General features: G+C 40.8%; 1 protein-coding gene across 1 annotated transcript in view; it reads left to right on the top strand.

The window, feature by feature from the left end:
- Positions 1–14,100, top strand: part of LOC112453146 (neurotrimin-like) — a 148,901-nt gene that overhangs the window by 113,988 nt on the left and 20,813 nt on the right. Inside the window, exons 3-4 of the mRNA XM_025013718.1 lie at positions 8,768–8,975; positions 9,509–9,667. Coding sequence (XP_024869486.1) covers positions 8,768–8,975; positions 9,509–9,667 — 367 coding nt within the window. The remainder of the gene's footprint in view (positions 1–8,767; positions 8,976–9,508; positions 9,668–14,100) is intronic.

Below are 14,100 nucleotides of genomic sequence, written 5' to 3'. Positions count from 1 at the left end.
TGTGTGTGTGTGTGTGTGTGTGTGTGTGTGTGTGTGTGTGTGTGTGTAAAAACGCGTGATACTCGATTCGTATCTGATAAAAATTTCGCTTTTACACCGCCGGATTACAGCGAAATGTGCTTGCAGGAACAACGAGAATATAATACTCGTGCAATCGGCAACAGCAATTAAATCGACGGACGCGCGGCGCGCTAACTCCTCTATATATCGCGTTTATAGTTTCAATATCTATTTAATACATCGAAGGTATATGAGGCGCGCTTTAATTGTCTGGCCTGTAAAGCTTACGCTGAGCGCGTTTTAGAAAGCAATCAAATTTTACGATCGCTGCCCCACTATCTGCCCTCGCAATTTATTTTATGGAAGTGGATCTCCTTGCGGCGGTAAGTTTTACGCCGCGGCTCGCCGGATCACTTATTATATATCGAAAATAAAAATTTACTGGAGAGCGGAGACATATACAAAGCACCCAGATGTCTTAGAAGATACAAGCGCGATGGAGGCAAAGTTCACATCTGAATTTGTCTCATTTCTGCGCTGTTGCTGTGTGTATACCGTTAAATCTTTGCGCCGCGATTGCTGTGTTAATGAAATATAGCTGTTTGTTAAGTATCGCCGTTAAGAATCGCTGAAGAATGCTTGTCCATGCGCCTTCAGGAGTCGGCACTTAATTCGTTTCCTCGCACTTCACTTCTTCCATTTTAATGCTCTTGGGAGTTTCGAGAATCCAGTTACGTGCAAAGTTACAATACTCGCGTTACTTCGCGTCGTCGAGCCGAGGGAGAGGAAGAGAGAAAGGGGAAGAGGGGGGGGGGGGATGAATGCGAAAAGATTTTCAGACGATGAAAGAAAAATGCCGTCCCCCCTCCCTCTCCCCTATTAATCGTTAATACGACGGAATTCTTTTTCCCGCGTCAATACTTTTGCCGCTCTCACGCGCGAGGGTGAGGTTCTTCGGCTTTCATCTCTCGCTACAATTTTTTTTCCCCGCTCCATCAGCCGCCAACGTACAGCGATGCGCTTTTACGTCGCGGCAATTCATCCTTACCTCCACTAACGCGCGACCGAGCGAGACTGAGTGTCTCTCCTCGTGTGCTACAGGCAAGTATCATTTCCCGCAAAAAAGTAACTCGAAAATGAAAAATCGAGTGTCGCCGCGCTGACGTGTTATTTTTCCGAGAGCGGACGGTATGTGTGCGATATGTGTCAGAAATACAATACGGGAACGCTAATTATATAGCGCGACGTATGACGCGCGATAAAGGGCCCGTAACTTAAGATATGTGAAGAATAAGGCGATTTAACGTAAGAAAATGAATCTCGTTAGCGTCGCCGGTGCGCTCTTTATTGTCTCCTAACGCAAGAAATTATGAAAGAGAGTATAAGCGAACGATGTATTTGAGATCAAATGGGTAGCGACGTTTTCTCTGAGGGGATTACGAAAATGAATATTTAAAAGATGGATTAAACATCGCGATTGAGAGATATGGTCTTCTTTCAAGCGTGTGAGAATGTTAAACGAAATAAACAACATTATATTCATCGTAGAGCAAAGAAATATTGTAGTAATTAAGTTTTTTTCGTTTTTTGTCGAAAAAAGCTGCTTGATTTTTTTTCTCAAAACCTAGAGTTTGCACAGACTTTATTATAGGTTTAGTCCGAAATTAAACATATTGATGTAAACATGCCCAATTTTTTTCAAGTCGATTTGAGCCTCTGTATTTGAGTTATCGCTGCAAAACGAAAAGAAAATAAGAAACGGAGAAAAACGCATTTAAAGTATTTAATATATATTTTTAACTAAAGACATTTTTTTATAGTTTATGATCTTAATAAACATTGTGTTAAAGAACGAGTTTCGATTTCAATTCATTTCTTTGTAATAAATTCCTCAAAAAGTTTTATTTTCGACAAATCTGACTACCTAGTCTTCTTAAACATTGTATTAATTAAGCAAAATGTACGTTTTAAGCAAAAACAATCGTGTGACAAATTGAAAATAAATCGAGAACGAAGGAACCGTATATAAGTGACGAAAGGTCTTTAGTTTGGAGCGAAGCACAGGCGAATGCAAAGAAGCGTCGCTCACAAGTCAACGGTAGGGGTTCAAACGAATGTCTTTTAATTAGAGGAGAACGAGACTTTACAAAATGTGACGTAGCACTCCGTGCCGGTGTTTCAACTCTCAAATGTGTAACGCGACGCCCGTTGCACATTTTTTTTCTTTTAGGTGCTCGCGCCAATTTGCAGCGTTGCGTCATCAGCGGCGCGCATATTTGCGCACGCAAAAAAGATGGCAGCCAGCCATCCTCTTTAATGCATTTCTACGATACTCGCGGATGACGCCTGCGTTCCACGTAGCCGACGTCATAACCGACGTAAGGTACGGGCTCGCCACATCAGTAAAAGCCAGCCCGAACGATCCCCTTCGAGCCATTCCGCGCTCAAGTAGACATAATCCAGTTTAAAAGTACGGCAGCTAGGAGGAAGATAGCGTGGGCGCATTTCACCGACGTTCAGTGAACGTTCACACGTTTGTCGAAAAAAAAGAATTAAGAAAAAAAATCTCGTATCTCGCGCGTGACAGACATCGGCTCTCGCGGACCGATTTGCGCGCGCCTAACGTTCGTCTTATTTTCCGAGAGAGCGATATGTCTTTACGCTTGATGATATGTAAACAACGTTGCGCGTGGGTTTCGATGAAATTAATCGCACGAATGCATCAATGCCTCGAAGCGAGGGTGGGCAATCAATCGATTAGTAGTAGTAGCGACGCCGGACGATGGACGCGGACAAATTTGCATTCTGTCGCCGTCGACACACAGCACGGAAACGGGAGCCGGAAGAACGGCTGGATGGAAGAGGGACAAGGGGGAAAAAAAGGACGCGCTGAAATAAGGCGCAGTCACCTTGTTAGCGTCTCCCAGTACGGGTGAGGATGCGATTTGAGGGTGAGTGATTGACAAGCGCTTGCAGTTTGCGCATTAGGGGGACGAAAGAGGCGGCGCGGGCGCGCGGGACGGTACGGCGGAAGCGGAAGATAATGGAACGCTGTTCGCTTTATACGGTGATGTCATAAATCGAGACGTAGCGGGAGGCGGCGCGTTCGTCCCATGTAAATCACGTTTTATATGCTAAACCGGAATTATATACATCGCGCTGTGACATACATGCACTTATACGCCCTTGTTAGCATACATGTATACATATATAGGACGAAATCCTTTTTCACTAAATATTCTTTTTTTTCTCTCGCCCTCTCTCTTGCTTCCGTACGTGCGAAGATTTGTTTTTACATTCGGCTCAATATTCCGTTTCGCAGGGGAATATAGGTACCGTATAAATCTGTCAGGGCAGATCAGCCGAAAATCATATATAACGTGTTTCCCTCCGACGTGAAAGAAGAGAAATATCGATCAAAAAACAGAGAAACTCTTCCATGTTATTGAATAATCCGTGCGGCACGGTCGTAAAATACGTATCTCTACACTTTACAGACGGAGTGCGCTTAAGGAATCGGGAAACGCTCCGGTCGACTACACGCCCGTCAAAACCTGACGAAGGGGAAAGACGCATATTTGGCATATACGTGCATGGTTTCCATTTTGCGCGCTCCTGTGATCGCATAGAGCCCCGCGAGCACGGCTAAACCGTCGCCATAGCCAACGCCGTGGACAATGAATTTCAGACGCTCCGTTGACGCACTCTGCACGAGTATTTCATGGCTGACTATGCACGGACATGAGACATATTGCCGTTCTCCGACCGGTGGATTTCAATGCAGATTTTATGTTCGCGCGGTGAACACGCATCAGCGATTTTCGAAAAGCGCGTCAGATATCGGTCAGCCGAGCTCGATCAACGAGTTTTGGCCGCCGCGGCGCGGCGGAACAGAAAGGGAATAAAATATATTCAAAATTCAGGATAAAAAATTTTAAATGTTGAAAACTGTCGATACCTCTGCATCTTTCATGTTACACATACGAGGTGAGCCGACGAAAATATTTTTATTCTCTTTTTTGTAGATTATTGATTTGTGCGAAATATAACCAAACACGTCAGTTTTGCTGTTAAGGAGAATATATCTGTACCTTATCAGAGCTAAAGGCTCGTATGTCCATTTTTTTTAACATTTCGAGAGCTCATTTTTTTTTGAACGCCTTATCAAAATTAAATAAAATTGGCGTAAATTATAGTTTGTTATTTAATTACCCATCAGATTTATTCTGTTACTCTTTTTCAAATAAATGAAGGGTATTTTGAAGTTATTTTTAAAAATCATAAAAAACGTGATTTTTCAAAGTTAATTAGCTATAACTTTTTAACGAAACGTTTCCGGACTTATGTTTATTGGAACTTGTTTTATTCCAAATTCAATTTTCTATAAGACCCTGAAGTTTTATTGACCTGATCTAGAACATCCTGTATAATTGTAATAAATTCAATACTATTTCTTGAAAATTACTTATTCAAATTAAAAAACAAGATCCATTTATAAAGAACTAAAAGACCTTTAAAACGATACATTACTTGTTGATGCTTATCATTATTTAAGATTCATTAAAGGATAGTTATCTTAATTAAAGAGTTGAAGCAGCAGGGTTGAATTTATTATTATATATTTCTTTTAAAAGAAAATTGACGTGTTTTGGCATATATTTCGCACAAATTAATTGGTTACAAAAAACAAACGGGATAAGAAATTTTTATTAGCTTATTCCAACTGTATATATCTTTTCTTTCCGCTCGTCTCCTGCCGTTATTTCTGTAATTTTAGTGTATATTGAGGAAATTATAATTGTGCCGCTTGCAAACGGACTGAAAGCGGAGTCGTATTTAAACGGCGGCGAAGGAAATATCCGCGAATTAAAGTTTTCCTTTGTTCGCGTGACGAGTGCGAGACGGTTAAACGCAAAGCGCGAACGCACCGACACACGGTCGCTTGATTAAATATGGCGAACGTGCTGCTATTGTTCCCGCGCGATCGCAAATGCAGCTCTTAACGTCTCGCAGGTCGTTACAAAGGCGCGCACAAACGTCAACCGTTTTCGACGCATGCAGCGAGATGCACGAGAAAAGTACGGTGCCGATGTTAGCGGTAACGATTTTCCGATTTATCCCTCTGCTCGCTCCTCCCCCCCGAAACATTAGCAAATTGATACTCTTCATTAATCTCGTTCTTATAAATTTACTTAAAGCGTATCCGGCACAATTACTTTCTTGCGACAAAAAGCGAAACTTTCAAAGACATGATTCAGTCATTAGCGGAAGCTACCGTTCGTTCTTATTAGTAGTTAGTCTCTTAACGTCAACTCGATATTTTTCGTCTACCGCGCTATTTCTGATTTCGATAGTAGGTATGAGCTTTTCAGCGTAGAACATCAAAGCTGAAGTTTCTGTATACAAATTCAGGCATTTAGAAATAATTGCTCAGCTTTGTATTAATTTTTCTCAAGATTCCAAAACAGAGAGCGGAACTCAACTTTGCATATTCTTGGTAATATCCTGTAAAAGCACGAAATTACGTGTACTTTGTATTATAGTCTACGATCTCTACGTAATATATATCAAGTGGATTACAGAAACAAGAATTAAGCGTGGATCGGACCGCGAAATAATTCCTCTCGCGAAAAGAATTAGGGGAAAAAACTAAACTATATGCCGGGGGAAATCGAGTAGAGTCGCGATAATCCAATTGGCAGCGAACAAAAGGAAGAAAGCGTTGTAATGGCGAAATAGAAAAATATCGGATAGCGGGTGGAACAAAGTGAAGGAAGCTTTCGAAGAAAGATTAAAGAGGGGATTTTGTAAGTAGACGCGAGAATTTGCTCCTAGTCTGTCGGGGGGATGGCCGGCGGCTTCTTCGGGGGGAGGGGAGGGGGGGGGAGGGGAGGGGAAGGGAGGGGAGGGAGCGGCTTTGTCGGACGAATTCTTGCGGTTTCGGCGCAATTACCTTGACTGAACGTTAATGACGGTTCGTAAATCACGATAGGATGGAACAGAAGTTATACTATCGACAGTGAACGCGATGCCGTAATTCGTACGCGGACTAAATCCTCTTGTTTCCAAATATACAACGGCGTATGTTTAGAATAAATTATACATACATAAAATTTTATTTCTCTATTTAATCTCAACGGGGGGGAGGTTGCTATTATTCTTCCGCGATTGCTCCGATGGCTTTTCCTTGCGTTCTTATGTAGGAAATTTATTGCTCTTCTATCAAACATTCTATCGAACGTTGTTTTGTTCCTCTCTATACCTTTCTCGAGCAGCTGACATAAATTCTGATCGGTGGCAAGCTGCCAAGGGTAAGTTCAAAGATTATACGATATATACTTATATACAATACTTGGGCATCTTATCCCAGCCTCATTGTTGTATTGACTATGGGTTGTATAAATTTTCGAACTTTTTAGCACAGTTTTCTATCGATAAATTTTACACAATATTTTTTAAGTCACCATTTGTGAAGAGGTACTAACATTTGTACGAAATTGCGCAAATAAGCATTTAAACAACACGCGTGTCTTAAAGACGCCTTTTTTTTAGAGATGTTTTAAAAAAGACATCTTAAAGACTTTACCAAGAAACATCCTAAAGATGTCAAAACTTTTAAAAGAAAAGACTTTTATTAAATTATATCAAGTCTTTTATATGAAATATTTTTTCGAGCATATATAACTGTTTATACACTAACTCACTTTATTTATTACAATACATATGGCACAGTCAATTTAGATGTAACATAGTCCACAAAAGTGTCTTAATTAACATTTAATATTGTAATATTTTTTTATTATTTCGATGTGACGACACAATTAACACGTCGCCGACGGTTAATGTTGATATTTTGACCCGCAGCAAACGAATCTGGCCACGCGCACAAATAAAAACGTTTAAAAAAGAACCATTATATTTATAGAATAAAAATTGATATTTATAATTAATGACTGAGATATTTCTTCGCCAGTATCAAAAAATAATGAAATATATTTGAGCGACCCAACTGGCCAAAATTTCTCCTTTATATATGTTTCGGCCAACATCTGGCTCTTTTCAAGTGAGGAATATAACAATAATTATTGCCAGCACTCCACGCATATACATCCTATGTCGCTTAATATAGTTCCCAAAATATATCATGCTTCATAAAGAAGTTTTATGCATCGACAAAAGCAGAAGTAAAAGATACAATTAGTCAAGAGATAGTTGAAACCGAACATCTTGTCAAATGCGTCCGAACGTTACAACAGTCAAAGTCAAAGTTTATAATTAATATCGGGCCGTATTTTACAATAGATACTAATCCAGTTTTTTTTAATATTAATATGCGAAATTCAACTTGTTTGTCTAACAATAAATCTCAAGGTGTCTTTTAGATACTAATATTGTCTGAGTAATTTTACGCACATCCCTTGCCTCTTGGCAAGGTATTAATGCAATGAAAGATTTTGTAAATCGAAACATAGACATCGAATAAACATATAGATTTCTAATAACTTCATAGACATCTTTAAAATTTCAAGACGTCTCAAGACTCAAAACATCACAATGTTCTCTGGGTACAAGATGATGCCATCTTTGAAATAGAATCAGATATTGTCATCTGGATAAATGAATAGGCAACGCACTGAATCGTCTTTGTATACACGACAATTCTAGCTTAATGCAAAATGCAACGTGCAATTGTAGATCGACAAAGTGCTCGATGGTAGGACTCATCCGATGGGGAAACTCGTCGGATTTGAGGATCCAATGACGCTTTGTCATTAAAGTCATTACGTCATCTATCAATACATAGCTCCTAAGCCTGCTGGGTCCGCAATTCAATGACAACAAAGCCGCATTTACCGATTGTATAGTACGCCTCACAATAACCGGCTACGCAGAAACTTGAATGGCAACAATGTCCGACTACGGTTTGCGGGATAGGCTAGAGCCAATTTCCACGTTACCGCATTATTTGACACTAAAGTTGCTTCACTGGGACAAAATATATCTCGGTTGCTTTCCCAGATGTGTCTCAGATTAATTAGGTTTTCACGATTTTTTCAATTAATGATTTTCTGGCGTTTACAGTTTCATTGTATCTTGCAACGAAGTACCTTTTATGGCAGAAAATTGTGCCGTATTAACACTGCGCGGACCTTTTAAGGCACACTCGATTTTTCATTTATGATTCCCACGGGAATGGCTTCAACTAGCGCTCATTTAAACAAAATTGCAACAGTTCCGGCCTGTGTAAGTATAGAAATCACTTTTTGAAACCTTAAACATAATTCATGAATTTTTATAAATTTTTTGTAACACAGAAACGCTTTCAAAAACCCTTTAGACTTAAAAGTCCCTGGGTGTCCGGGTGAGTGCTCCAAAAACAGTGCAGTCCACGCAGTGTTAAGTGTAAAGTTATTAAGGAAGTCGTAACACTAATGAGGTTAATCTTTATCTCGAGCAAACGATAATAATGCTTAATTTTAATTGCACCTCTTGGATCGAAGCGTTCCGCGTTCACCGAGGGGTGAACGAATCTGCGCGACGGCGGGGGGAGGGGGAGAATAAAATATAAAACGTGGGAATCACAGTTTTTACAATACGAAAGATTTTCAGCGTCAGAAAGTTCTAATTGCCCCGTAGCGTAACGGATTACACGCGTTTTCGCGGTGTCACATGACACCGGTCACCGGGCCGGGAAAACAAAAGGCCAGCCGGGAGTGATGGATGGGTTCCAGACGATTGAAGCGGCGTTACCGGCTTTCTGTTTCAGGTGGCATGGCTGCGGGTGGACACGCAAACCATCCTGACGATAGCCAATCACGTGATAACGAAGAATCACAGAATCGGCGTCACGCACAGCGAGCACAAAACGTGGCTCCTACATATACGTGATGTCCGCGAGAGCGACCGGGGGAACTACATGTGCCAGATAAACACTGACCCGATGAAGAGTCAGATTGGTTATTTGGAGGTCGTAGGTTCGTCCATTGTGCCCCTCACGCGCGTCGAATTAATATCACGGTAGAAATCCGGAGGCTGTAACATTTCACTAGAGGAGAAAGAGGAGAAGGGGAAAAAGAGAGAGAATCTTTGTTTTCACAAAATTCACATTTGTTTCGAAGGTTGAGCTCGAAACTGTAGCAGGACACGGATGACTGGCGAAGTTCGCTTTTGGGCTCGGCCCGTGGCATCGCTTTTGAGGCTGTATACGCTATACACGTGTGTATATATGTATATTGTACGTGCCTTTAAACCGCCAAACGATAGCGTATCGAAAATTGCTTCGCGGTATTTCGCGAAATGGAAGTTGGCGGTCCCCAGGTTTCTCGTCGTCGATTCTCTTTCTCATTCTCTCTCTCTGAACATTGCGCTCTTGCGCATCGTTCACTTTTTTTATGATTCCGAGGTATTTTCCATTCTTCTGTTATATTTTTATAAAACAGCAGCAATACTCGAATTGTCCATGCAAATATGTGATGTAAAGGCTCTGATCAGAATTTTTATCCGACAGTTCCGCCGGATATTCTGGATTATCCTACGAGTACGGATATGGTGGTGAGAGAGGGTAGCAACGTTACACTGCGTTGCGAAGCAACAGGGTCACCGACGCCAAACATTACCTGGAGGAGGGAAGACGGCGAGTTGATTATTCTCGGAAACAGTCAGGAAGGTAAACTTATACTTACGAGCCGTCTTATATATGTACAAAGAAAGCTTAATAGTCCCCTAAAATAACTTAATCACGTTACATCTAAAATCTTCTGTAGGCGAATGGTTATAATATTTACTATATATATATATATATATATATATATATATATATATATATTTCGAGATGTATATTTGTACCTTAGAGGTAAGAAATCGTATCTCTATTATAATGAATTCACAGAAGACAAGGTTTTAAAGTTTTTAATTGAGAAATGATATATTTTTTTAGATATAAAATAAAAGTAGCAACTTGATTTATCAAGTTTTTAATAAAGTAATTTAACTGATATGTTTAATAAAACAATTGCCAATAACACGCTGTACCTGGTTTAAAAATTGGGCACTATAACAATTTTCAATACGACTTATCTCAACATTATATTTTAGGAACCAGTAATAATAGACATAAGACGCTTTACCATTATACAATTTAAGCTCCTATTATATTGAAAAATATATTAACTTTATTTTTACAAAAACTGGAGATACGATTCTTTACCTCTAATAAGGTACAGCTATATTGTATATAAATATAATAATATTTAGATATATATATACACACACGCGTTATTCTGTACTTCGCATAATTATATTTCTCTTTCGGGAGATTCAATTCTTTATTAAAACATATTCTATATTAAAACAGACAGCAATTTTTTGCACCAATAACATGCTAACCGTGCAATTGCTCACAATATTCGTCAAATTTCCCATGGCAGACTATTTTCCATAATTCGCGCGCGTAAAGCGCGCGTCAGGTGGCGCGAAAATTCTCGTCCATTTCGACATCTCGACATCGTACTTATTTTATTCGCATCGCTCATCTTGAAAATCGTAGTAGGAAAAGCGCCCGCGCGCAACTGAAACACCGGATTCACTCAACGCGAGCAGGGGGACGACGATTTATCATTCCGCCTCTCGGACTTTATTCAGCCGACTACGTTGCGTGATGCAATTGCATTCGAAGCTGCCGATGCTCACCGTGTCGGTGACGTCAAAGTGAAATATGCGTTTCAGCTCTTATGCGTCTCGCACAATAACGCCCAAGGAAAATCGAGCGCTCCTCGTTCGCACCTGTTCGTACAACGGTGTGACTTTATTCTACGGGTACAATAACAATTTATCACCCTTTTGTCTTTCAAACTTATTGAGCCATCCCGGCCTCTCTCTCCGCACAGTTCCGTTAAATATTTGCTCTCCTTTGTGTGCATTTTATACACCTGTCCCCACGCGGAGAGAGAGAGAAAGAGAGGGGGAGAGAGAGAGAGAGAGAGAGAGAGAGAGAGAGAGAGAGAGAGAGAGCCACGATAATTTATAAGGACAGGCGACAATTCTTTCGGCCCGTCGGCACTTTTTTACAGTTTGACCTTGTTCTTTGCGCTAGATGAATATGGCCCGTTTTAGCAACATCATTTATTTTTTAAACTAACATTCAGTTCGTAGAGCTTTCGTACTAATATTAATCTCGGTTTGCTTTATAAATATACCGCGGAAAATTCATAATGTATGCGGTTCGGTGCTAAAATAATGAGATCGATTTTATCTTATAATAAGCTTTCATCTTAATTTTTCATTCCGAACGAATATTCGTCCGAACTAAACTAAACGCTAGAATCGCACGTCGAATAAAATGAAATGATTTTTAAAATGGCTTATTAAAAGTAAAATTAGTCTTATTATTTAATCGCTGGATTATATTATCGTTAATGACAGTTTATTTATTATTCACGTTGCTTTTATTGCGAAAACGATTTGCACGGCCGCCTCTCTTAATTTTTCATTCTGTTTTCGATTCATGTTAATGCCGTTTAAATACACCGCTACTCATAATGATTCGCTTGACGTGGATACAATATCTATTTATCATTCCTATTGTTTCCCGAAATTTATTGAACCGTCGTTTTGCATAATGCCGTTTTGCTGACAACGAAAACATTTATTCCGCTACGCGTGCAGTTTATTCGCGCGCATCATTTAATATCATCTGCCAATCGTTTCAAATGTCCTACCGTAGAAATTTATTACGCCTTCGATTACGTTTATCCCCACATATTATTTCCATTATGACGTATTTGTTATCAGGGTTTGTAATATTGTTTAATGCTCTGTTAGTCTTATTACTTTTCTCTCGTTTTACGCATGTCCGTTCGTCCGATTCACGTTTATTTCTTCTTCGTTCATTCGGAAAGATGCAGGCTCATCTTCAGTATCGTGATAATCTTTTCATTTGCATGCGATTTTTCTCCTCCTTTAACTTTCTCGATTTTTTGGTCAATAAGTAGTAAGTTTCTTTCTCTCGCAAGTTTCTTCCGGCTTCTTGTTTAACTTGCGAACATGTTCAGCTTCTTTCGCGACCATGAAAAGTCCCTCTTGAACTTCTCCATCATACCCGGTTTATTTCCATTTCAATCTTTACTCTGTGCTTGAACGCTTCCACTACCGCCTCCTCTCATTTTTATTTCTTAAAGAAAAGTCGATATTCTCTCTTTCTCTCGATTTTTCAAAAGGCACTTCTAACACGAGCTTGCTCCTCTTTAATTCACAAATATGACTCCTTGTTCGCGCGACTTTTTTTATTTCTATCTTTCCGTTTCTATCTTTATCCTTCCCCCTCCGCCCCCTCTTCCCGCTCTCGCGCTTGACTTTTTTAACGTTCAGGTACTGTTTCTAGCGCTCCATACTTTAATTAACGAATTCCTCCTTTTCCCTTCCTTTCCTACACTCGCGTACTTTCCCGCCCGGCAGTTCTCTACCTCGCGATTACCACGATTTCTCCCCCTCCCCCCTTTTTTCTACCCTCGAAAGTCTCTCCTCTTATCCTAGTCTTTTTCTCAGGCAATCGCGAACAGTCACGACAATCCACCCTTCTCTCGACGCGTCCCCGACCCAACTTCTCGCATTTTGCCGTGTCCTTTTTGAACCCGCCACGAACTCTTTCCATTCCGCCGGCGACCTTTTTCACTCATGAGTAAACGCCCGCGCGCTCTCCTTCTGCCGCCGTCCTCTCTCACGCACCAGCTCTCCATCACGGACGCTACTATTCTTGCTCGTGTATGCGCGAACAAAATCACAGATAAACCGGCGAACCTATTTGCCGGAAACTGTCCGCAAATACTAGCGGCGGGGAAATAAAGTTTCACTAGTTGCGGGCTAGCGCGAAGTTTCGGGGACGACCTGCTTTGTGTCGTCGATCGTCGTAAGATACTTTTCAGTCTGCACTCTGCCAGCTTCCCCCCCCCCCCCCCCCCCAAAAACTTGGCCAAAGCTATTTTCAAACATTTTGGACGCGCGCGCGCGGGCACATTTTTGTAATTTATACGATAAATATTTATCAGTGGCTTGAGAAGCGGGGAATTATCGCGAGGAGAAATATGGCTATATCCAGAAATTGCATTAGGACGGGCCAGTCATTGCGTCGTGAATTATTACAAATTTAATCCGCATATGCATTCATTATGAGCTCATAAATGCAGTAATTCTCTTGAATTATTATTAATTACCTAGATACTATCCATTCGTACATAATGATCGTACAATCGATTTCGCGTTGCCGAAGGTGACAATTTATGTCTTCCGGTATAATTCCGGAACTGAATAAGCAGCGCAGGTAGAGCTGGAGATCGCGAAATATTCGGAACCGAACAGTGAAACCGCGGCCGATTTAATTATTTCATTAGTCGAAAAAGCCGCGTTAGCTTAATTCCAAAATCTGGTACACGAGGGGCAGAAACGTGAAATCTATTAAACGTAATTGGCATTATCGGCCTCTTTTTTTCTCTCCGTGTTTTTTTTTTCGCTGCGACGACAGCGTATAAATCGGCGCTTGCAACTAATTAACTAAAGAGCGCGCCCGCACAGCGGCTCGTACGGCCCGACCGCCGCGCCGTTTTACAGCTTATCTCGTATGCAGGTGATTTCAGGCCGAGTCAGCAGGCGTTTCAATAACATAAATCGCCTTGCGCAGAGATTAAACGGTGGAGCCGACAAAGTCGTTCCTCAACGACTCGAAAATTCATTTCCTCTGAAAATATCCTTTCAGGGGAACTTTTTGATCTTTCGTTACGAAATAAATGTACGTACACTGCGCCTTAGAAAATAATCCTCCCCGCTTTTCAGTATCATGGATATCGTAAATATCGCGAAAACACGTGTGCGTACGTGGGACGATCGTTTGGAATAGATATGCAACTTTTTGTAAATTTAGTGCGACAGTTTATCCTAGTGTATATCTCGCGAGCGCGGCAGACACGGGAATGCAGGAACATGAAAGTTAAGGATAACAGGGGCGAGTTCTAAAGCCCGCGGATGTTGTCAGTGCGCCGTGTGGCTGCAACGCGGTATAGCCGGAGAGAGAAGTCGGTATTTCGGCTTACCTCTTAAAACTTAAGAAAT

Source organism: Temnothorax curvispinosus, unplaced genomic scaffold (genome assembly GCF_003070985.1).
Source record: "Temnothorax curvispinosus isolate PA1 unplaced genomic scaffold, ASM307098v1 QBEX01004092.1, whole genome shotgun sequence".
In the NCBI taxonomy this organism is placed as follows: Eukaryota; Metazoa; Arthropoda; class Insecta; order Hymenoptera; family Formicidae; genus Temnothorax; species Temnothorax curvispinosus.
This window is presented reverse-complemented; position numbering and strand designations above follow the sequence as displayed.